At 36.1% G+C, this 26979-nt stretch overlaps 1 protein-coding gene across 5 annotated transcripts in view; it reads right to left on the bottom strand.

Annotated features, from left to right (window-relative positions):
* GALNT18 (polypeptide N-acetylgalactosaminyltransferase 18) overlaps positions 1-26979 on the bottom strand; it is a 244109-nt gene that overhangs the window by 74972 nt on the left and 142158 nt on the right. For all 5 annotated transcript variants that reach the window (XM_085224103.1, XM_085224105.1, XM_085224106.1 and 2 more), the window contains one exon: positions 21858-22024. In XM_085224103.1, the coding sequence (XP_085080229.1) occupies positions 21858-22024 (167 nt within the window). The remainder of the gene's footprint in view (positions 1-21857; positions 22025-26979) is intronic.

Genomic DNA, 26979 nt, shown 5'->3' with positions numbered 1-26979 from the left:
GATATTTGAGATTGGATCTCCCAAATCCTAGGGCAGCACACTAGTACTGTCTGGCTTCTTTTGGGCCATGATTCTGCACTTTCAAGCATAGCCCACATAGAGTCCAGATAACTTTGCAGATGCAAGAGCTCATTCACATCACTGGATCAGGATTAAGTGCCAGCTAATATCCAAAGCTCTTTTAATGCTAACAGAAATGCGTTACAACAAAGGAAATAAACATGGCCCTCACATGCTCACATAGAGTACAGAGGAGAGCTTACTAAAGGCAAGCTTTGACAGAAAGAGAGGGAAGGAAAATAAATCTGCTGGAAAGTAAACATTGATTCTAGCTCTTCAATGGACACAGCTGCATGCACCACGACAGGATTTAAAAGCAGTTACATTTCTTAGATTACAACAATCCCAGATTAGGAAATTTACTACTGACAATAAAAGCCATTTGCATGTGCTTAAACCAGCAACTATGCAAACAAATACTGAAAGTAGATGAGAAGTTACCAAGCACTACAAACAGTACAACTGCCACACAAACAAAGCAAGTTTACAAACTCTAGTGCATACCTCCTCATGGCAACACGTCAAACTCTTTCAGCAGAAAGGTGTTAGAACCCTCAAAATATCATTAAGCACAGACATATAATTATCTAACCTTAATTGTTCCACTCAATTTGTTGATTACTGGATGCTTGATTTAATCTTAGCACAAACATTACTGCACTCCACAGTGTGCATCTACTTCCTACTGCTACTGAATATAGTACAGCTGCAATAATGTAATCAGAGAATGATTAAGTCTGGTCAGGAAAAAACACAATCACTGAAATTGAGACATTCATACTGTATGTGATGCAAGACGAACTTCTGGTGTCTGTTTGAATACAAGTTTTAGAAGGGGACCATAAAGTGAGAAGCATACAAGGAGAAAAAGCACATGTTGGAATTGACATAGAGCATAAAATACACCGCTGAAATCACCACCATCAAAATTTTGAAAGCTCATAATTTCATTTCTTGGCGATTCCCTGAATCGTTTGTAAGATGACCTTTAAACATTAGAGAGAAATGCCTGAGAAATGCATTCCAGTTCCAGCGGGACAGCAGCTGTTTCTAGTAATCTAATTCTCTATTTTTTCAAATTTTTTAATATACAGTATTTAATTCTAATCTATTTCTTGGACTTGTATGGTGCAGAAAAATCAACTACTAATCACTACTCAGAAAAAGAAACTAAATGTCTGAGAAAAGCCAGAGCTGACTCCATAAATCTAGGAAAACAGCATTTGAAGAACATACTAGAGATACTCTACAACCACAAGACTCATCAAGCTTCCTGCTGTACTCTACATTTGATAAATCATCATGACTTCAAGAAACTGTGTGGTGATTCACGTTATATAACAGATACATAAGGAAAACTGACAATTAAAACACAATAGTCCAAGTGTAACTACTTTATGATTCAGAGGAAATTAGTCACATAAGTTGCATTAAAAATTCAATATGCAAATACACAGTTAAATATGTATAGAATGGAGCTGCTTATATTCCTCTATGGATCAGACCTCACTCTGCCAGCAAGAAAGTTGAGAATAGGATTACGAAAGGAAGATTAAACAAAAAATAATCACAAAATAGAGAGGACCTGTGCAATCCATCCCCTCATTCAAAGCTGGTCCAATTAAACAATTTTAAATATCATTAAATATCATACATAGCATTTAAAAGAAGGCCAAGTAGCATTAGAAAAGAGTGAGTTTTACGTTTTTGTTTTTCTTTGTTGTCATTGTTTCCTTATATACACTACACAGAAAGATGTCCTTGGGAGCAAAATAGCAAAGCTGATGATACTACAACAACATCCTTGAGAGACAGGACAGCAGTAAAGCTATTTCTCCTTTGAGATCTCACTCTGAGAATCAAAATACAGTTGAGAAACAACAAATCTTTCCATGGTGCTTTTTTTAAAAAATTTTTTTTCTAATTTTTTTTAACCTGGTCCAAATGTAGAGTTCCTGTATCTTTTTTTTTTTTGTGTGTGTTTTGTTTTTTTTTTTAAATCAACCATGAACATTTTTCAATTAAAGCAACAAATTCTGGCTTGCTTCTTTCCTAGCATATTTGATTACTTAGGAATTAATCAGCACAGGAGCTATGCCATTTGGTAGCTATGGAAAATCTCTAAATCTGGTAAATGTTATCTCCAAGCAAAGAATTACTTATTATAATAGTATGTGGCCCATTGCTTTCCAAACTGCAAGCCTGAAGAGAATTTAATAGCATCCAATATCTAACTTCAGGTAAAATATATCAGCATGTAGCTGTAGTTTTAGCCTGAATAAATAATTTTAAGATTTTGATTAGATATTATGGAAAATTTCTCTAACTAATAGTTTTAATGAAATGTTTAGGTTTTATTTTTTATATAAAAACTGTTATTGATGCCCTGAGTTTTTGCATCAGAAAAACACAAGGGACAGTTCAGATATTAAAAGTAACTTGGATGGTAACTTGAAAGTAAAATTCATAATACCATTTCAATTCAAAATACAAAGGACATCAAAAAGGCTATCAGTACTCCTCCCAGCAGGGAAACATTGCTCACATAAAACATTTTGTACATGCATTATATCCGTGAATCGTGACAGTTATGTAAAGAATTTTAAGGTCCTTCCTAGGAAATCTTATTATGAAGGACAATTAACACTAAATACTGTCTGTGTCCCCAGTAACTAGCCCTGATGTGGTCCTGTAGCACTGAAAACCTATCAGACTCCATTTATTATAGAGATTAAAAGTCCTTAAATTATCACCTCCCATCCAATTTTCCAGTATACCATATGATCTCTGTGAATAAAGATTTTGCACAAGTTTGCACTTTGAACTGGACTTAGCTTTGCAGTAATTTGTAATCTGATTTGCAAAATAACCTGCATTTTTCACAGTAGTTATTACTTGACTTCTCAAGATTTAAACCTTTTAGCATCTTCAGAAGAATGCTTCTTGCACAGCTGATGTTCATGATGAAATTACATGACTGAATTCTCTCCAACTATAAGCATTAAATTCTACCTTGTCTGCATTCTGCATATGTTGCACTGAAAACCACCAGTCATGCAGCTTCAAGGGCCTCACATCAACTATCTTCCCTGATACCACAGTTTACAAATTTGTAAATTATACTCTACATAGCAAACACAACCATGCTACCTGTATTAGAAAGAGTGAAGCGCCTAAAAACATGCAGGTTAACAGAAGTCATGCCTGATGTTTTGTGAGTCAGAGTAATAAATGCATATAGAAGCCAACCAACCTCACATATTTTTTCTAAATTCTAACTCCCTGTCACCAACACTGAAGATTACAATTATAGCCACTTTGCCACACTAGAAGAAGACAAGACAGACCAAAATAACATGGGTGCTGTACCAGGGCATACCTCTTAAAAAGTTTCTCATTATTTTTTCCTCTTCAAAAACAGTTTGTATTTCAATACTACATGATGTATAACCCTTAAAACACCTCAGCCTGAAGTCTTAAAATAGTGTTATCAAGTATACATCATTGGGATTTGCAGATGTTTTAAACCTAAGGTGGCAATGACAAAGAATTTCCACTGTAAGGTTAGTAACATTGCAATAGCATTTTTTCACTGGGAAGTTCACTTCCCAGGTTTTGATTGTATTTCCCTGGGAAGATCATACTTAGCCAGGCATGTGCTAGCACTCTGGCAGAGCTCGGTAATGTCAGAGGACAGGACCTGTCTGTCAGCTGTGGTCTTCAACATAGGAAGTCGAACAAACACTTTGCTGTTCTGGACTCACACTGTGCACCTTACAGAGAAAGGCTGAGACCTTAGATTCACTTTGAATTGTTCAAAGAAGCTGACAGAGAGAGCAGTATGGGCTGCTGTGCACAGTGTGAGCTCTATGACTGAGGAAACATGCTGCAGAGCCGTTCCCTTAGATGCCACACCTACCTATCTCATATCCCAGCTTTCCAGCCACAAAGTGACTGACAGCAGTCCTGTCTAGCTGTGCACACTCATTGAGCTGACTTTACTTATCCAAATCCTGAGGCATGGCATAAGGACCTCTGAGTTGATTCATACACAGTTATTTCAGCTCTATTTCCTTGACAAATACAGCACCATTTTAGTTTTTCGTGCATGTACATCATTCCTAAAATACTATTAATCATTTTCACTGAATCTGCATTTTTAGTAACTCTGAAGCACTATCATTTTAAGTGCTTAACTGAAGTAACTTTTACAGTTCCTCAGCATTTGGCCATCAGAAATAATGGTGCTATGAATTGAGATAGTAGGAGCCACTGTGGTGAGAATTATGCAGTGTTGGAACTAAGGAAGTTGACAGGACAACTGATAATGGTTTAACATGAAAAGAGGGCAAATTTAAATAAGACATAAGGAAGAAATTCATCACTCTGAGGGTGGTAAGGTACTGGAACACATTGTCTAGAGAAGATGTGGATGCTTCATCCTTGCAGGAGCTCAAGTCCAGGTTGGATGGGAGTTTGGGCTACCTGGTCTAGCAGAAGAGAGTCCCTGCCAGTGGCAGAGGGTTTGGAACTAGATGATGTTTAAGCTTCTTCCAATCCAAACCATTCCACAATTCTATGAAGTACAATCAGTGAGGCTCATCTGAGCTCAAAATTAAAGAAGTTATGTCACATGCAATTATGTAGTCAATTTTTTTGTGTGTTTTAAATTTGTATTTCTGGCTTAAATTTCTAGTCACTTTAAATCTTTTTACTTGTGCTACAGAGATATCACTAAAGTTGGAGATTTTTCAAGCCTACCAGGACATTGTCTTGGGCAGTTTCCTCCAGCTGACACCATTCTGAGCAGTAGGATGGGACCTGGCAATCCTTTCCTATCTCAGCTATTCTGGAACTCTGTGACAAAGTTCACATCTGCTTTGGAGAGAATGGATTAATTTTTTTTTTATGCATATATATATTCTGATAAAATCGGCAAGCATCCACAGAACAAGTGACAAAATTGAGCAGATGGTCTGAGGGCAATACAGGAATTAGGATGCATATGTTTTAGGCCTTGAACACTTTTGTGAGGTAGCCACATTCAGCCAAAATGTCACCAAAATGAACCAAAAAGATTTTAACAATACAAGACAATGTAAAATTTGGCCAAAAACCCAAATACACATTTCTGAATGTGAAGAGTCAAGGTTTTAGAATTAGATACCAGAAGTTTGATTTCTAAGCCCACGCTTAGGTGACTGAAAATAAATTTTCAGATTTTCATAGATCCACAGAGATTAAATACAACAGCATTCAGCAGAATGAATGGTTTCTCAGATAGTGAGATAATGGGACAGAATCTACACTTCACTAATATTTATGCAATTCTGCATAACAGTGACTAAGTAAAACTATAAAATCCTTCCACTTGAAAACTACGTACATCAGTTAACAAGTACCCATCAAGTTGAAGTTGCTCCTTATTGTAAAAGTCTTCCAACAGCAATAGTTGTCTAAAGAAACTAAGCTGTGCAATTATTTGTTTGCTGACAGTAACTGAGTAGGCATAAATGAAAAGGAATATAGTGGTCTTATCCTCAGAGAATAAGCTGTGAACACTTTTCCATATGTTCTCCACATAAAATTCAAATGCACTGCAGAGCCTTAATGGCATACAGGGCCACCTCTATTTAAAACCAAATCTCAGAAAAATTTGCTAGTGTGGACACAGTTAATGGCTCTCAATCATTTTGAACATTAAAACATTCAAGATTCTAAAAATATCTCTACTTCTGCCTACTGGCACAGTAACATCCACAGCACTGTTTAAGGGCTTTCAGAGAATCTAATTTTTCCATACTTGTTTAAGTCTCCAAATGCTGAGGTCAGAAACTATTTATATTAGAATAAAAATAAATCTACTACAAGCACACGGAGTTTCATACTATTGGTTGCAACTTCCCCACCTTCCCTTCAATAGGAATAACAGCTCCTGAAATCTTGTTACGAGGGTCAGAAACTATTAAAGACTTGTTGGAATATAAAATCCCTGCCCTGAAAATCCACATGCTGATTAATCACTGTTTACAATCTATGCCTTAGAGTTCTTCCATTTAAAGTCCAAAATAGTTTGGCAAATATAGAATCAAAGAAAATAGCACTGAACAGAGTTCAGGAGATCATCTGGTCCTTCTTCTTGCCCCAAAGCACAGGTAACTATATTGAAATTCATCCTGATGTCCTATCTTTTCTTAGGTTTACTCAGTAAATATTGTCACATGTTCTTTAGAGATGGATGAAACGAAGCACACAGTAAAGACAAATAAATTAACAGTTCACATTAGTCTGGCACAGTTAAAAATCACAGTCATGTATACGGAAATTAAATTTGGATAACTGTGTTTGAAAACTTAAAAATAACTTGCCTCAGACTAACTACATACAAGAACCATAAGCCATAGAATAATAGAACTTCAATAAAAGATGAAAATCTCCCCATAACCCTTCACTGAAAAGAATATTTCTTTCTCAGATGCCTAAAGGCCAAGAGGAACTCTTGACTTTTTAGCATTAATAAACTACAACATATTTCAGAAGGAAAATTCATTGCTGTAACTCTGCATTTAGTATTTCAAGATCAACCTTCAATGGGGCAATAGGAGTATTATCTCTCATCACCACGCTGGAAGATCTTTCTTTGAACAGAAGTTTACTGGAAAATGCAGTATCATCCTCTGAGCAATACTGACTAGCTACACCAGCTACAGCAGTATGTAGGGGTATGACAGCTTTAATGATTTGGCAAGATGAATAGCAGGCTATAAACACTACACATTCATCAGTAACATTTAAAAAACAGCTTTTATACAGAACACAGAATTGTCCACATTTACTCACTGCCAAATCATGTGAACACAACCACCAACCAAAAAAAGGAAAGAACTAGTTATAGAAGAAACATTTCAAATACTAAAGTGTAGGAAAAATACAGGTATCACATTAAGACACAAATATATCTATTTCAACAAAAGAAGGGGGAAAAAAATCTCTTCTATGTTTTGAACAAGAAGAAAAAAATATCAAATATATTGCACCACCTGATTCAGGAAAAGATACGATATAGCCCATACAAATCAAACTCTGTTAAAATCAGCTGAATAAGAGTGATACTGATCCAAAGAAGTCTACAGCTATTTGCATTGATTTTCCCTTCAGATAAAAAATAATTTGGTTGCATTTTTCTCAATTATGTTGAAAAGAATAGGGTTACAAGAATGTGTGGCTCACCTAGTACACATTCCACACAGTTTTCAGAGTACTAACAGTCCCTTGGATTTTCATTTTTATTTTCTAAGAGTATATCAAATCTGTTATAAACTAGAAGTTTTGTGGAAGCCAAGACACTCATGCTCCTATTCATAACTTGCAGTAACAAGCAATATTCTCACTGACAGCAATGGCATTAAGGGGGATGGGATCTGTTACTGCTAACACTGAGTCTAACTGTGCTAAACAGTACCTTACCCAAAGAGTTTCCAAATGATCTCTCGTAACATAATACAAATCACAAAACTATATCACACATATAGTCTGTTGTAAACAATTGGCTACAAACAATTAGACTTTATGATCAGTGTTCAGCCCCTAATGAATGAAAGAGGACTGTTGGAAGGGTTTTGATTAGGAAGTCAAAAGAGGACTAATATTTAAGGGAGATAGTCTTGAGCTGACTTTTTGCATCTTTTTTGCATCTTTTTGCATCTGTGCCAAGAACAGTGCAATAGCAAATGATTTTACAGAAAGAAATGCCAAGCAAGCACGTTGAGGAGCCTGAAACCTGACTGTAGGGACAAATCTGAGCATGGAGGGAAATTCCAGAAGACTTCCACAGAGAAACTATGATTTGACATGCATTGGAGAGGCATTTATTTCCCACAGAGAAAGGTATGAATGCCCTGCATGCCACCCCGGATGTCTGTATGCTATGGCTCCTTCCTGCCACGGGAAGGCTCACCTGTTTCAAGCAGCTAGATCCACTCCGAGCACTTCTTGTCCTCCTATGCTCTGCATTCTCCTGTGCATGCTCTTGCTATCACTGAGCAGTTCAACACTGAAGCAATGTAAAATTTTATCTCTTTGGGCAAATGAACAGTTGGAAACAGAATTCTACTGAAGTGTTGCCAAATACAATCTGAGTAATTTAGAAATAGAAAACTAGGCAGAGCATAGGTGATGCCTCTTACAACTAAAGAAACAGAAAATATTAGCTTGATATGCATGATCTTCCAGAATTAATGCAAAATACCTATATTTAGAAATTAAAAAGTAGCAGGCTAACATCTGTTTAATGCTCCCTTCAAACTGACCTTTCAGTCTATATAATTTGCATAATTCTCAGCTGTCACTCAGCTGTCAAACCACTTTCAGGATGCCACCAGGCTGAAGCTAATTTCTAAAAGGTTTTTGTTGTTAAACAGAGTAGCACAGGCAGAGCTTACCCCTCAGTTTCAGCAGTATCCTTAAGCAAAGGATCTAAGACTCAAAAAGATGCCCCATCATTTCTAAAAGTATAGAAATAAGTATAGGAACATATTTATTTCATAGTTACTGATGTTTTTATGGGACTTTTTAGTCAGGAATACTGAGCAGATAGCAGATTAATTATACAAGAAATCAATCACATGATACTAAAAATGGTATCAAACTTTAAAAATAATACATAAAAAGCAGAGGAAGAACTTTTCTCCCACCACAGACAGCTGTACAAATCACGGGAATTTCTATATTAATGGGCACTTATGAAACTGACAGAATTGCAGATTCCACATTGATACAAACCTTTAAAGATTGTAAGAACCAGAAATCTGCCTATTTTAAGTGGAGATGGGTAGGTAGGGGAAATTAAACTAGCAGAAAAATTCATTCTGTCATCTAAAGCAATCTGCTGAGATTAGAAGTTTTTCAGTGTGGAATGAAACTTGTTTGACACAAAATCCATTTCCAGTGTAAAGACCTGTGAAGTCAGGCAATATTTAGTGCAAAGTAAGTGATCACTGTTTTGGATTGAATGAATCATCTTCATTTACTGCTCGAATAGAAAGAGAAAAGGTCAGCTAGACTAGCAGCATAGCAGGGAATAGCACATCCAGAGGGCTTTGCTTCTTTCAAGAAAATAACCCTAAACATACAACACCATGCAGTACCATAAAAATTAATTCTATCTGTTGAATATGCTTTGTCATATGCTAGGGTACATAAGATTCTATGTGTGAGATATAAATCATATAATAGTGTTTTTCATGCGACTTTGTGTATCAAAATGATAATCCAGTCTCAGGAAGTCAAATGAACTACAGAACAGACATTGTCTTACGCAGTTAACTGAATAGTTCCTCTGCTTTCTTTCTTGCCGATCCAAAGTTGATTGAGCTATTATGCAGCAATCCACAGTTGATTAAACTCAGTTTGATGTATTCTGGTCCAACAGGAATATTTTTCTAGGGCATTTTCTTTTGCAGAGAAAGATCATTAGACCTTTTTTCCATTTTACTATAACTAAGGCTGCTCTCTCTCTGTTCCCAGGTTAGGGCCATAAAATGAAGGTTAGTTTAATAGACCACGTTATTAACTCACTTCCCCTGAGATTTTTTTCTTTTATATATTTTTAAAGACCACCAACTTACTAATTTGTTGTCTTATGAAAAAAAAAAAAAAATATATATATATATATATATAAAATAACACATACTGAACATGGCTAATGTACTGAGTAGTGTACTGAGTATGCACTCAGAACTGTGACCCAGAAGGTAAGCTGCATTTAGGTTTGCACTCATTTTTCTGAAAGTGCCTGCCAGTCAGTTCCGAGGATGGAAGCTCCAAGGAGCTGAAACATCCAATAAGAATTAAGATATCAGAGAAGTTCCAGAGAGGTATCCATTTAGGAGTACAGCTCTTTCTTTTAACAATGACCCATTTCTAATTCAAGGAAGCTAATCTAACATTACCAAAGCATTTCATTCATTTTGCAGTAACATTTTCTAGACTAGTTACAAGATTTTATGGGTAATATTTCTACGTCACAAGAAAACCTACATCATACCATAGAATGCAACCTACTAATGAAAAAGAAAATCATAGGAGACAAATAAGATTGTTTTTACAATTAGCCCTTAAACTAAAACCAGGCCAAAAAACCGGAACAGTGCTGATAAGAAAAAATATACAGAGAGAAGGAAAAAAAAAAAACACAAAAAAACAGCTTTTTAGGTAAAACAATTTCCTTTTTTTTTCCACTCATCCATTTTTAAAACTGATTTTCAACTGCTTAAACTGGGAGCTTTCGTGTTCTTTAGATTTGATATCATGCCTACTTTAATTTCAGCATCATTTTAAGAAAGTCAACTCAAAAAGAGTTGTTTGTGATGGAAACTTGAAAACTGCGATTATTATGCCATTCTCACCTCAGGGACTATGAATGTGCATTTGCAAAACCCACAGAAAATCCAATTCTACGGTGCGCAGTAAAATGATAATTCTGACTGCCTTAAACTGGATTTAATGATCTGTCTTCTGCTGAACTACTCATTCCTGCACGATGCCTGCAGCTTTGTGGAGTATTCCAGGCTGTTGTGCAAACATCTATGAGAGAAACATAAAGTAATTCACGCTCTACATAATGTATTTTCAAGGATATAAACTTCCAGTCTTTCCTGACATCAAACTCTTCCCAGAGCTCCTACTGGAGCATATAGCAATAGAGTTAATTATTTCCATTTCATGTGAATTCAAGAGAAGAGTGATCAGTTCAAGTGTAGTCAGCTGCATAAAGTCCTGTCGTATTTTAGTATCAACAGAGTATCAGATATTGTAGACTACTATGCTACTATATAACAACTTATAGAATATAACTAAAAATACAAATTCTCTTTATTTCATCTGACTCACATCTATTCCTGTGATCTATGTGATCATGCTACTGGAACGCCATTAAAATCTACATATGATGATACTCTTTACCAAGTATTGAGGTTTCCTGGAACTTCGCTCTCTTCTGCTATTCTCTTCTGGAAGACATAACTGCTGAAGCAAATGCACAGACTAGACTAAAATTTCAAAATCCAGCCATTACTTATTTCAGATAGCACTAGCACTGTGTAGTTCAAAAAAAGAAAAAAAAAAAAGTACAAAACAACAAAACGAAACACAACATCAAAACCAAAACACCAGCAAGAAAATATTTTCAGTGTTTTTTCTTGCCTTTAAGCTGTCTTTGGATCTGCAGAACGGATTATTTTTTTTTCAGTCATAAAATCTCCCTTTTATGGAGTCCACTATTTTTCTTGGCTATATTAGAGTTAAATTATTCCCCTCTGATACGATGACATGTTCCATTTACTTCAGCCTACCATCTTCTTCCTTTGTGTCTCTCAATCCCTTAAGAAGCTGGCAAATGACAATTCTAAATTCCTAATCTCTCTGGTATTTTTTCTGGTGAAAAAGCTTTCCTCATATTCCTTGTCTAATATTGAACTTGTGCTATAAAGTTGAGTTTCCAAAGATTTGTTTGTAATTCAGTGGAAAATTCCAGTGTCCAGAGGTTCTCCAGCTTCCCTCATCTGGAAGATAGTGTTCACTGAGATGACAATTTGATGGTCTCAGCAAGGATCTATCTTTGGCACAACGCACTCCAGAAATAGACATAGTCCATCTTTAGATATTGCACTGCAGGACATGGTTTAGTGGGAAATACTGATGATTGATGGATGGTAGGACTGGATGATCTTGGAGATCTTTTCCAACCTTGGTGATTCTATGATACTATCTTCTTTCACTTCTGTCCTTGTATACAACACTCAGTATAGAGTATCGTATTAATGTTATTTCTGCAGTATGTTTTGTATATACATCAGGGTTACTCTCAGTACAAAATATTCTGTTTGTAAGAAATTGAGACATTCAAGATGAAGTTGGACAGAGGCTCTTAGCAACCAGAACTAACATTAGGTGTCCCTTTACATTGTAGGGGAATTGGACTAGATGATCTTGAAGGGACCATTCCAACTCAAATTATTCTATGAAAGAAGTCACACAACTTTTGCAACAGCATTTTTTAAGCTTTTCTATTTTTATGTGTAGAAAATGAGTAAATAGAAGACGGTTTCCTTTGAAAACAATGAGATGAGAGAACACATACATATACACATTGCTACACCATAGTTTCACTTCCATTTCCAAAACTGATTGTCAAAGGCACAAAAAAGTTTCAAGAGTGCAAATATCACTAAAAAGGAAGCTTGGACAACTTATGTAAGATGCAAGCTACAGGGCAGTGTTTTAAGCTTGCTCATACAATAATTAATTTTAAAGCTACAAGGGCACAGGCATATATTTGGCATGAGGATATAAGTAAATTTTTTGGGACTGATAGAAATATTATTTAATAAATCTACATCCCCCCACGAATACATTACACTTGCTAATGGTAATAAAAAATAGAAAACATGTTCATGTGCTGGCAAAGGAATTATCAACTTCTTTATTTTCTGGTAAATGAGCTGTCAACTTACTTTTTTTTTAAAAAGACCTCTTTATCTTTCTACTTTGTGTGTATGACACATTGACTGAGTATTGAGATTAGAGACAATTGATCAGGAGGAATAATTGTTTCATAACGTAAAACGTAAAACTGATAGACCTGTGGTTAGCCATAGGACTACCGTTAAGTTTCATAAACCATTACCATAATTTGATTAGATATATGGTATTTTTACAGCTTCATAAAGCATTAAAGCTGTTTGAAGCTCAATTTTTAAAAAAAATATTTTTCAAGTTATTTCTACTATATGTAAATCTGTTACTGTTTGTTCAGCTTGAACAGACTGGCTCAGAACATCAGACAATGATTAGACAGGCACTGGGCCAAAGGACTGCATCATTTAGCAGCAAAAGAATGATGAAGTAGCTGACAGTAAGTTATCTGGAAAGAACTGATAGCAGTTTGCAGTTCCATCAAGATTTTCTGACAAATGGAAGCAGCAGTACAAAATACAAATTCTACTACATATAGGGAGACCTCTTGACACTATGTAAGAAAAAAAATGTCAAAAGAAAATAATCTGTGATCAAGTCAGAGTCATCATTCTGACATTAGCAGATATTGGCACTTCCCCCTCACGTTCTACAGGACTATTTGTCGTTACACTGGATCTATCCACATGCCTGCTATTTAAATTCAGTGAGACCTGTTTGGTAATATTAACTATGGAAACTGTCAAAGCATTCATAAAGGCTACAAAATCTCTTAAAGATGAAAGAATTCTTGAGAAAGGAAAAGAAGGGAGAAAAATAAAAAAATTTCAATCACACAATTTCTGAGATCTCTAATAATTCATTTTAACGCTAAAATCACAGTCACTGTATTGAGAAAAGGAACAAGGCAGCATTTACACTCTAGTGTTCTCACAGTCAGAATGCCATCATTGCACAGAACATCACCTGTTATGCACATGGGTTGATTTCCTCAGTGCTATTAGCAGAGCTTAAAACTAGCTTATTCTTGTTAAATTTGACTTCAGTCTCTAACGCTGTGCATCATGTATGGTTTCTGAATCAAAACTGGCACAGGTGATATTTCTTTTGAATTGTCTCAATTCATTCTTCCAAAAGATTTCGGGGTGTCAGCATGCACCTATTTATCATTGCATAGAAACTTCATCAACTGACACCATGTGTGACTGTGCTCACACTAAGCATTGTGTCTTGAAAGGATGGCAGAACAGACCCAGGGTCTGGGGAACAAGAAAAAAAACAGTCACTGTGCATTGTTTACTTTGACCTATATAAGCACACAGCATACGTGGAAAAGATATGTAATATAAACTGGTAAATGGAGATTCAAGCTAAAACAAAATCACAGTTAAATAAAGGCCACAGAGCTTTGTTTCATTTGCAATGAAAATAAATAAAGAAAGAAAGAAAGAAGATACAAGAAAGTTGCTAACTTTGCAGCTGAATTCACCCACATTTTCTTTCCTAAGTCAATATGCCAGTATTTCTGCCATATATTAGTTTAGATACTGCACTTAACTACATGCCATTAGAATTAAATAGGGTATCCAGATACTGCTGAGATGACACATAAATTACTTCCTCCTACACTGAAATCAGATACATTGTTATTCCAATGTTAAAACTACCTTTCATGGCAATGGGCTTGTCTTATTAGGAAAAAAAAATAAAAGATTATTATCCATAACAATGTTTGGAGTTGCATAAAATAACTTTTTTCTCTATTCTGCTGCCTACACTAAACTGCAAGGATAGAAAATGCTGGTTTTAGAAGTGGATGCTCTGTGCTCTTGGACTTGCTATATCTGAACATGACATACAGAAAAAGGCATTTATTATACTGCAAGACTGCAAGTGTATTAGGATTGAATGAGTTCAATTGCCTTCGGGATGGAATAAAAGATAAGATGACCACATATTAACTTCCAACAATTGCTGCCTTGGGAAAATTCAGCTCATTGTATTATTTGAATCAAAACCTCAGATGACAAGAGACTGCAATAAAAGCTTTGTTGCCCACTGCTGACTTCTGATGTGGACAGAGGTTACACTATCAGTTTGCAAACACATTTAGAGTTTGCTTTTCCAATCATATAAGCAGACAGAACCATATTGCAAATTATTAGAATAGCTGTTCTTTTGAAATGCCTTTTCCAATAGACATGAGAGTTCTCTGGGATGCACCAGAAGAGGCACACTCAGCTGCAGTAGTCATGGAGGTCCACTTCACCGTCAAAGCAATGGAGTTTTCCTAATCTTCAAGAAAATGAAGGGTAATGACCCTCCACATTAACAATAAAGAACGGAGAATGCAACAGTTGCCATTACGAAACAAAGAAAATTGCATTCTGGTTACCAAATATCTTTCATGTAATTATAATTACAGTACTAGAAATTGGTTTTACCTCCAGCAAAGGATGCCATCATCCTCTTCCTAAGTGTGACTGAGTGAAAGTCAACATTTGAGTCCAATACAGCATAGAGTTCAGAGATAAGAGGTTTAGAAATGCTGATCTAAAAGGATACAACATAATCATTTTTAAATGAAAGCCACATAAAATGGAAAAACACCACCAAAATGGAGTTGGAAAAAAAAAATCAGGAAAATGGGAGGATGGTAAAGCATACCATGGAGAAAGGAACAGAATGCTGCTAGAAGAGTGAAAGTAGGGGTGGATGCATGGATGAATCAGAAGTTTAATTTCTGGGGCTAACAGCATAGGGGAGCTGAATAATAAGAAAAATAGAGAAGTAAAATGTACTTTGTGAGGAAGAGGAGCAAAATATTGGGGTGGAGAAGACATGGAGTAAATAAGAAGGGAAGACACACTGGAATTTGAGAACACTGAAGAACAAAAGCTCATATATGGAATGATGAGATGGAATGGATGTGAGTGAGGAACTGAACGTCTGAAAGGAGAAGGCTGCCAGGATGGAATGAAAAAAACTGGACTGAGACCAAAGCTATATATTACCACTGGATGAGAAACAGAAAGAAGGAAAATGGGAGGAGAAAAAGGCATGAAGAGTGACAAGTTAAAGCAAAAGAGGAGCAAGGATAGTTGAGAAGATAGCTTTCTTTATTGGCATGATCCTTCTCTTTTCTGCTCTGTTGCTTATTTCCTTCTGATATCACCTCTCCATCACCTCTCTCCTTTGAAGAAGCAATTGAATACACTATCACAATGACCAACAAGAAAGAGGAGTAAACATTCTGAAGCCACTCTAGAACATAATCTCCAGATTTGGTATCTTAATAATAATCTCAAAATCCACTGACATTAGAGGTTCCTAATTTTTGCCATGAGTTTTGAGCTATATTATTAGACATCACTGGGGCACGAACAAGTGTACAGAGATTTCACCACCTCACATCTCAAAATCAGAACAAGATTATTCATTCTGCTAACTTCTGCTGGCTGCAGAAACAGACAACCAGAGGACTATGTTTTGCTTGTAGTTTTCTTCCTGCACCTACAGCAAATGGCACACAAGCCAGACACACCTCATCCCAGTCCTAGTATCAGCAAAGGATACGTAGCAGTAAACATGCACTCAAAGAATTGTCAAAATTGATTTATTCAAGTCTTAGTGCTGAAGGTTATTACTATTAAAACACATACAGCAAAATCTAATCTCAAATCTTAAAATAGGCCCAACATCCTGGTCCTTCTAGCATCTGATTCCTTACTAGTATTAAACTCAGCCATCTTTCATGAAAACATGACTGAAAATTTGCTTATAACAAAGATGTTAGAATTAAGACCTCTAACTCGTAAGGCAAACGAATCATTACAACTACATCAAAGTGTACACAATCCATAATCCACAGCCTCAAAATGAACACATGCCTGAGTAAAGTTTGGCTTTTTTCTTGTTCTTAAGTCATTTATTAGCCCTTGAATTTTGTTAGCATTGAGATAAGAGAAGAAAAGCAAGCCAGACAAAAGAACTGAACTGAAACACCAGGAGACTGCTATTAACATAATTTTAAAATTATTTTTAAAATGAACACTCCTATCTAGTTGTTAGACCTGCAAGTAAGCCGTCTTCAGAGAATGCTGTAGTAGGAAACCTATCAAACATTTAAACAGTATTTCTGAGATTTATTTTTCACTGCTTTTGTCAAGAAAATAAACCAGGCAACCTCATATTCCCAAATATCTATTTAACGTTAACCAAGAAGAAACATGTTTCTAATGAAAATCTTGATCCTGGATGCTTTTTGAAGAGCTTTTTGTTCAATGTTTAGAGGACAATGATGCAAAGCTTTCAAAAGTGATACAGTAGCATGTGACCACTTTCTACCTCTTTTCAGTAATTATCTTCAGCACTATAAATCAAAAAATCTTCTGACACTCAGCAATTTTAATGCAATTCAATACCTGTATTTAAGGAAATCTCGGGACAAAGAATGATAATTGTTAAACTGAACATGTTTGAATATTTCATTCATTAGAAACGATTCAGAGAAAAAAAAAGAAACTTTATGAAATCCAAGATTCTACTACAACAGTTATTATTAACTTTAATACGGAAAAAAAAAAATGTTGAAGAGAATGATAATTATTGCTATAATATAAAATTTTATCATACATATTCTGGACACATTAATGCATACTGCCTCCCCACAAAGCTGAAGACATCATAACTCACTACATAACTTTCAGATAGATTTCAGATCAGCTTAAAATATCTTCAAGAACTGCTTGATAATGCAGAAGGGCTCAATATCAGCAAAAAGACTCAAAAGCCAGGACAGAACTCCACTGGCACAGAAGGTCAGCACCTCATCCTCACAGGACAGGACAGGACAAGTCAGAGGGTGAATAAAATGCTATTTCAATCATCTGCAGCTCAGACAAGGCTTTTTGCACTTTGCACTTAAAGATGTTTTAAAGCCTTTTCTGCGCAAATTCCTCTCCCTCAATTGCAAAGAGCCAGCTGGAAATGTTCTGAAGGCAAAAAGGAACAAATGATTGTATTGTCAAGAGTTATAAACAAATGAGTACATTCACCACCTCTGAAAGGAAAACAGCATTCCTGAGGAGAATGGGAAAGATTTTGATCTGACAGATAGCACTTAAACTACAGTAAAACAGCTGAAATCAGTTAATCAATTTCACAACAAAGTGAGAACTGAATGAGACCCAAATTGACAGAACTTGCATTTGGTATTTTTCTGTTTTGTTGTTTTTGTTTGTTTGTTTCTGCTTTTAAATAAATCTTTTGTTTTCATTTTACAGCATGCACAAGCAGTCACAGAAATGTATTTTTTTCTTTACCTTTCTATTAAATTGAATTTTAGTAATAATGTATCGGCAGTACATACAAGCCATCTGAACATGATACATGATGAAATACATACACTAAGCTATGCAAACTGTTTTATTAAAATAAAAGATCAAATTTTTGGACCTGTCCAATCTATTTTCTGCCTCTAGGGCACACACTGGCATTTTCACCATTTGCTAACTTGAAACATTCATGCAAAAAAGATGACGCTTCACAAAGATTAACTGAGGTCTCCTGAAACATAATTGGGAACTTGAAAAACTGCACTAAAGTTTAGAAGAAGTCATAGATAGTTTGGTTGACATACCCTGAAGTGTATGAAGAACTAGGGCTTACATCGTTTGAGATAAATGTACAGGCTTTGGCCACATACTTGAATATATGGCTTCTGAAATCAGCCTTCCAGAATTTTAACAAGCAATCAGTTCTGCCACTGTTTTCTTCTGAAACTCTCAGATTTACTGAAATTGGGGAATAATTCAGGTGCTCATTATTAAATGGATTGGAAAAGGGAATTTAAGCTGCTTTACCAGCATATAATGCCCTCTCAGAAGCAATAAATTCTAGTGCCCTCTTCTAATGCCAACCACAGTATTTGCTTTTGTTTTAAACCTTTCTGCTACGTGAATCTAACCAAATAGTGCAAGAAGCTCAAAATAAAACATGTTCATTTGCACTCTGCCTGATCTCTGTTCTCACTTTCTTCTTTCTAGTCACTTCCCATACTGTGATGTTTCTTGCCTGTGAGATCCATGGCTACAGCCTCACTGAAAAAAATCTTACATTAAGGTATAAAAGTTGCCATCCTTGGCAGAAGCATCAGAGCAAACACAGTGCTTATAATGAGGCTTCCCACAGATCTCTGAGGATTCTGGAGCCAGATGCAGGCACAAAGCAAGCTTTGCATGCTCAGGTCACTTCACAGAGAAACTGAGTAACAGACTTATCTTTCAAGCACTAACAGCCACAAGCTGAAGAGCTATATATATGAACAAATACCTAAAATGACACTAAACAAAGAATTGGTTTCAGAGATGCTAAAAAGGAGGAAAAAAGTAGAAATAAAGAATGTTGTAAAAGTGAATAGCAAAATAAGTACTTCAAGATTTAAATTAATAATAGAAAAGACCCTAAATCATATTTATAATCACTCCTCCTACCAAACATCTATCTAAAAATACTATTACCAAGCCTTCAGCATACATTCTAGGATAAAGAGAACTGTAGGAATCTATTTTACCACTGTGGGGAAGATACAGCAGAGGAAGGTGTGGAGAAGTGTTTTAATTTCAGCTGGGATGGAACTGTTTTCTTCAGAGATGCTATGTTTTGATTCTAGGAGAAAAACAGAGTTGAAAACACACTGATGTTTGTACATGCTGCTAAGCAGTGTTTTAAAGAGCTGAGGCCATTTTCAGCTAAGGGCCCAAGGAGATGGGAGGGAACAGAATCAGGACAGCTGACTTAAACTGTACAAAGGGATATTCCATACCATATGACATCAAGCAGAAGGAATTTTACAGGAGGTGGGAGTTCTCTGCTGCTGCCTGAGGGGTTAGCTGGGTTTTGGTCAGGGGATGGTGAGTAATTGTTTATGCACCACTTGTTCATAATAAACATACATTCTTAGACCATAGTTTTATCTCAGCCCATGAGTTCTACTTTGTTTTTTGTTTTTTTTCCCCAGTTCTCACCCTCACCCCACTGGAAGGGAGGATTGAGAAAAGGACCGTGTGATGTTGAACCACCTGCCAGGGTAAACCACAGCAAGAATCAGTAGCAAATCCTGAAGAATTTTTCCAGGCAACTAAGTACCATTCTGCACAGTGTGATTTTTTTTTAAAGAATGATATACAGCACCAAGACAAGGCAGCCAAACCAACAGTTATCTTCCTCTCAATTACTGTCTTTCTGTTTGGGGTCAGGAATGTAAGGGATTGAGGTGCTGGAGGATAAGAAAGGTAGGCCTGAATAAAAAGCAGTCAATCATAAAAATACCGCATCACACAGTATGAATACTGGTACAAACACAAGACGTGGCTGAACAGGTCTTCCTGAAAGCTTAAGTGGTTACTGGGATTTCTTATCTATTTCAGGTAATAAATACTATAGAAAATAATTTTGAGAAGCTTTTAGAGCAGAGTGCAAGAATCATATTTGTTAGGCCACTAAAATGTCTGATGTTTCTGACATTGCTCTGCAAAGTGCCTGCTGGAATAAATATCTATCAATTCTAGAAAAAGAAACTCAAACTCTAGAAACCTCTTTTTTCAGCCAAATAATTTTTCTTCCATGATCATCTTGTGACCAGTTTGTCTGTAAGAGGCCTCAGGCACTGCAGCGCCAACATTCAATCAAATTCACTGAGCTCCCAGCATTATAATAGCTGGAACTCTTTGAAAGATTGCAGGAAGTTTTTACAAATACATTCCAAAGCCCAAGACCATGTACCAATATTGTATTGCTAAAATTCTTCCTATCAAATTCCTATGTATTGCATGAAGGAGAAATGGAAAATCAAGGCCAGAAGTAGTGCATCAACAAAACCATATGTGAAATGCATTGTTGAAGCAAAACAAAAATCTACCCTCAGTTCAGAAATTTCTGAATTGCGCATATGTGCATGCACGCATGACAGTTTTCTATGTGTGGTTTTATTTTACTTTGTTCAAAGTTTACTGTTTGAAGTGATTTTTCTTTTAATTTTTTTATCACATTGCTACATCATAAATTGTGCCATAAACGAAGAATAACAACTTAAAAATCCTGCATGCCAATTTACCTTCACTGTTTCATGAGCAGGTGTTTCCACAAAAGCTTGGGCAACCTTCGGCAAACCTAAACATAGCAGTATTCACTGGGACTGGAATTAGATTTGATAAAACCCAAATCAAATTGTTGGGTTTTGTGTATGCTTAAAGAGTCAGAGTTCTGTATTTTCCTTTGCTGATAGACACCAGAAGAAGAAATGATGATAAGTATAGCCTGGGAAGGAGAACTTATTTAATTGTTTACAATTAAGTTTCTCTGCTATACAAATCCAACATAGATGTATGACCAGCAACAAGTCTCAGGATCTAGCTTCAGGAATCACATAACAGCTGTAAGACTGGTAAGGATAGGGAAACCCTTTGTTCAGTGCTGTATTTCAACCAGATAAACTCAGATTATCTTTGTATTTTAGTAGATCAGAATTAACCCCCCCACAGCAAAGTCAAATCATAAAAGTCAACGTAACTATGTTTATTAACATTTCATTGGTAAAGTTGCCTGAAAATATGACTTGTAAATAATGCCCAGCATGGGCTCATTAAAAAAAAAAAAAAAAAAAAAAAACTAGGCAAGCCTTGGCAATTAGAAGTAAGCAGTCCAATCTTTCAAAACATGGACAACAAAATCTTAATATGATAGAAAAGCAGCAAGATAAATGTTGCCAATGAAAACCTATGAACAGACAAAATAGAGGAGAGAATAAGAGAAAGAGAAAAGGTATTAGCAGTCTAAAGGAGATGTCTAAGAATGTTGCCAATGAAAACCTATGAACAGACAAAATAGAGGAGAGAATAAGAGAAAGAGAAAAGGTATTAGCAGTCTAAAGGAGATGTCTAAGAAACACAAGAACATGAAACCATGCAACTGAAACAGGAAGAGAAGAGAAAGCATAGAATCTTCAAAGCATACTAAAGTACTAAGAACCATAAAGCATCTTAGGTCTTTAATCTGTCATTATACTCAAAATTCTGCTTACAAAATGCCTTAAACATAAAGAAACAGTATTCTGTATTTGTACATTCTCTTTTTAAACATAGCTACTTGTGTATATTTGAAGACAAAGCCCAGTACAATTGTGACATGAGGAAAGGAGAAAACACGCTGAAAACCTCTGAAATGCTAATGGCATGAATAGGAACCAGACTTCAAGGATTCTTTTTTATGATCCAACCTCTATGAAAACAAACAAACAACAAAGGACAACCAAAATCTCTTACCATTATTACTGTTATCATCAACTAAAATAATCTCTTTGAGCAGGTGAGCAGGAGTCCGGTCAATAGCGGAATGAATAGAGCGCAGAATCACTGAGAGAGCTTCATTAACAAATATGAATACAATGCTGACCTCAGGAAGTCTGTCAGGAAACGTAAGGTTTCTGCACCTGAAGAAAAAGGAAAAAACAAAACAAAAACAAACAAACAAACAAAAACAATAGTGATGTAAACTTTGGAAGTCACAGCATTAACATAAAGTGCTTCAGACAAATCTACCCCTGGTCAAGCAAATGTCTTTTGTAGACAGTAATCAGACGATCCCTGTGCATGCTCAGAGCACTGATATGCAAAAAAGAAATTAATAGTCCTAAAAAAAAAAAGTCATCTTTGAAAAAAATTTCCTGAAACTATCCAAACTATCCACAAAGCCAAGGCATAGAATGAGCTCTTTTCCACTCAAGGTCCAAAACACTGAAAAATTAGCTTGCAAACCAAAGGCAAACTCTTGTTTATATGCAGTTCCCAGCTGCAGATGTTCACATCGTCTTTCTGAACAGCACAGAGAGGAATAAATAGTTTGCTCTTTAATTTGAAAAGCATATTCTTGATAGCCAAGTTAATTACTTTTGCTGTTGTATCAACCAGTCAAGAAATGGAACTTCTTCTTCAGCTCAAGAAAAACACAGTAAAAGACCCAGCTCCAAACAATACCTTTGATAAAAAAGCTCAGACAGACTGTATAGACAGAAAAAAAAAAAAAGGTACAAGGATAGAAAACTTATCTGCAAGCTCTGCCAGGAAGTTTAAGCGGAAGGATGACTGCTCTCTTACCCTTTTCCTGCATTTTCTGCATTTATATTTACTTACTCTTTCTAATAAATACGTACTTTGGCCAAATAATTTTTAAGTCATGCTCGAATATGACTCCTTACATCAATTTCATGTTCAGTTAGAAGACAAAGTCACTTTTTTTTTTTTTTTTTAATATCTGTAGAGTTAATGAATACAGACAAATATCACGTGGGCATTCTTCATCACTCTCCAGACTAACAAAAACAAAGTTCATTCAAGATAATTAATTTATTTCAAATTTCTCCTGGCCAATCAATTTTCTCTATTCTAATTAAAATTTGATGGAAATCTCAGTAAAGAAGTCTTTACACATCTTAGGTACTTCTCTCTTTGTCACTAGGTGAAAGAATTGCTTCTTGTGCTGGTACCAGGCACTACCGAGATCTCCCCAAGTCTTCTCTAGACTAAATAGTATCATCTTAACATGTATACATGAAGTTTTACCTTTTGACATACGAGGTTCCAAATTTTCTCAAGAACAGATGGTTTTCCACATCTGTCTCCTGTACCCTAGAGTGAATATTTTAACCTCTGAAATAATTCATTAGAAGAAGGTCAGCTTCTAAGGCAAACAAACTTTTAAAGCATTGCTTAAAAACCTGTCTAGATGACTGAGCAGGGAAAACAGGCCCAAATCAACTCAGTTTCAGCATCATCATAACTAAGAAGAATCTTTGGCAATTTTATGTGCCACAATGGGTAAACAGGATTTTTCACAGAGAGGGTGGTGATACACTGGAACAGATTGCCCAAGGAGGTTGTGGATGCCCCATCCCTGCAAGCATTCAAGGCCAGGCTGGATGTGGCCTGGGCTGCTGGTTGGTGACCCTGCACATAGCAGGGGGTTGATACTAGATGATCATTGTGGTCCTTTTCAATCCAGGCCATTCTATGACTCTAAGATTCCATGATTTCCAAGGTGTATATTTCAGGTTCATAGTTGCACAAAGGTCCCTGTAATTACAATCCCATCACAATTTTTAGATGCTAAATCTCATAATTTCCAGGAGATACTAAGTCCTATTACACATCTAGATAATTAAAGAACAGATCTGCTCATGCATTGGTATGCACATGCCATTCAGCATGAACAGAAGAAATTGCACTGTAACCTGGATAATGTCACTTTGCGCATGTCATCTCTTACACGTAAGACAGATGCACAAATCTGCATGGACATAATGAGACTAACAAAATAATGACTAACAAAATTGTAGTCTCCTTTACAAGTTCATAAAACTTGCAGATTTCTCTCTGATGTAACAATTGAAATTTCATCCAAGTTTTGAAAATTAGGATTCAAAAGGAGAGCAGTATGAACTACTCAGAAGTCTTAAACATCTAGAAATAATTTTCAGTATTAGCTTATGAAGACTCTACAAAACCTGCCATTTTAGTGCTTTTAATGCAGCAAAAAATGCATAGGTATGTAATGGCACAGCAAACAAAGCTATAGTAATATTTTATCTATATAGCACAGGCAATATTGATGTACAAAGAAGATAAAAAGGAGACTCTAGCGAATGTGTTAAAATGTCACCTAATAGGCAAAGAGCAATAGTGATTTTGGAAAATATTTTAAATTACAATTAAAGTAGACTGAGAAAAATTCAAAGGATTTACTTCCTCAAAAACTGAATTTTGTCCTCTGCCAATAAAGCCAAGGCTGTAATATGTCAAATAGACAAGAAAGTACAGTGACAAATTATATTTAAAAAACAAACCCTTGTTACAAAATCGACCCCCAAAAAACACTTGCCCTACTATAGATTAATGCATAAGCTGAAATGTAACAAAACTTCTTCAATCTATTTAAATGAAATTACTTGTATTAGTTTTCCTACCTGCATTCATTTACATTTTTTCAAATTAAATCTTAGTGGACACAACTTTCCATTGTTTGGCACCTTATATAAGACAAGAGCAGATACAAATGTCACTTGACTCCTATTTTGCCTCAGGATACACCAAAAGATAACTGCCTATGATAAAAGGGAACAGAATTAGGCTCCCATCACATCCAATTTTTTAAAAATGCTTTACAAATGAATTCTTTTTCAATGATGGTACACTCCTAAATTGAATTCATGCTGTTTTGTTTCGTTTTGTTTTTGTTTGTTTGTTTGTTTTAGCTCTTATTGTTTTTTTTGTTTGTTTGTTTGTTTTTCCCATTCAGGCACATCTATCATCTTTACTTCCAGCTTGAATTCAATGTGTGTAAAGTTTTTAAAAAATTGCATTTTCCATTGTTACTTTAATGACAGTAAAAATTATCTCCTTTTTTCTTCTTGATATTATTTAAACAAATTGGAATAAAACATACCCAACTTAGTTTCTGCACAGAATGCAGAGAATTTGTGCAGTTTCACAAGAGCATCTATCTTTGTGATAAGTTTTATGAGTAATAAAATTTCTTATTTTGGGAATGAAAAAGAAATAGCTACAGGGAAGGGGCAGGTGTGTACGTGTATAAAACATATTCTGAATGGAGAAAAAGGGAGGAAATTATGTGGCTCAAATTCTGGCATCCATTAAGTCCCAAGAGGTGCACAGTTGCACGGCAACCAGCAATGTACACGTTTTAATCACAGTTCTGCTTTTGACTCATTCTGAGGCCTTGGAAAAGCCCCCAACTTGCCCAGGTCTCAGTTACTCCCTTTTGCAAAGTAAGGCTCACAAAGTAATAAACATACTTCAGGATGAGGATTAAGTGAATTTAAAATATAAATTCTAAATATGATTTTAAATTACAATAAAGAGTATCATCACACTGTAGCTAAATTTACCTCTCACAACTAACCCTGCTAAATTACACTGGGCTAATAACACTAAAGTAACAGTTGTCATGGTTACCAGAAATTTAGAGAAACTCCTGGTGTTCTATTTCAAGCATAACTCTGGCAGCTGGAGGACAGCAAGCATTATGAATCTTCTTTCAAATATTTGTCCGTGAGAAAATTATACTCATCTTGAATACATGCATTGTGATATAGCAGTTCAGCTAATCACATTAAAATAATTTTAGCATAACTATGGAATAAGAACAATAAAAACAAGAATGATTTCTTGTATTAATAAATTATCTATTAGACCTACTACAAATACGTATGTTATGAAAAAGAAACATTTTCTGCAATTTTTTAGAACCTTTCACTTAAGTGTCACATGGGTATCACAGCCACCAACAGAACATATTTTCAGTCTAAATCATTAAATTGTGTCATAACTTCTCTTTTTTTCTTTTTTTCTTTTTTTTAATATAGGATACAATTAAGCATATTACTAAAAAATTGAGGTTAAGGTCTCATTTTAAGAACTTGAGGCTGACACACCTGAAGGCTGTGCTGCCATTCAGTGAGACCTGGACAGGCTGGAGTACTGGGCAGTAAGAAACCAGATGAGGTTTAACAAAAGCAAGTGTAGAGTCTTACACCTAGGGAGGAATAATTGCATGCATTGGTGCAGGTTGGGGGATGAGCCGCTGAAGAGGAGCTCTGCAGAGAGGGACCTGGGTGTCCAATGGCCAATGGCCAATGCCAATGGCATTCTGGGGTACATTAAAAAGAGCGTGTCCAGCAGGTCGAGGGAGGTGATCCTCCCCCTCTACTCTGCCCTGGTAAGGCCTCATCTGGAGTACTGTGTCCAGTTCTGGGCTCCCCAGTACAAAAAAGACAGGGATCTCTTGGAAAGAGTCCAGCAGAGGGCCGCAAAGATGGTGAAGGGCCTGGAGCATCTCCCCTATGAAGAAAGCTAAGTGAACTGGGTCTGTTTAGCCTTGAGAAAAGACGACTGAGAGGGGACCTGATCCAGATCTATAAATATCTAAGGTGTGGGGGGCAGAGGGGCGAGGCCAGACTCTTTTCAGCAGTGTGTGGAGACAGGACAATGGGAAACGGACATAAGCTGCAGCATAGGAAGTTCTGCACAAACGTGCACAAGAACTTCTTTACAGTGAGGGTGATGGAGCAGTGGAACAAGCTGCCAGGGAGGTTGTGGAGTCTGCTTCTCTGGAGATATTCAAGACCCACCTGGACACCTACTTGTGCAACCTGGTGTAGGGAACCTGCTTTGGCAGGGGGGTTGGACTCGATGATCTCTGGAGGTCCCTTCCAAGCCCTACGATTCTATGATTCTGTGAACCTATGTGGGAGGATGCATTAGTTCTAACTGAATAAAAATTTATCAGAAACATAAGCAGAAACATAAATTTATTTTCTTCAAGATCTGGTATTGTTTTGTCATCAACCAGAATGACAAAGAGAAGTTTAAG

Source organism: Meleagris gallopavo, chromosome 5 (genome assembly GCF_905368555.1).
Source record: "Meleagris gallopavo chromosome 5, MGAL_WU_HG_1.1, whole genome shotgun sequence".
Taxonomy (NCBI): domain Eukaryota; kingdom Metazoa; phylum Chordata; class Aves; order Galliformes; family Phasianidae; genus Meleagris; species Meleagris gallopavo.
Note: the sequence above shows the minus strand (reverse complement) of the source record. Positions and strands in the feature narration are given on the sequence as shown.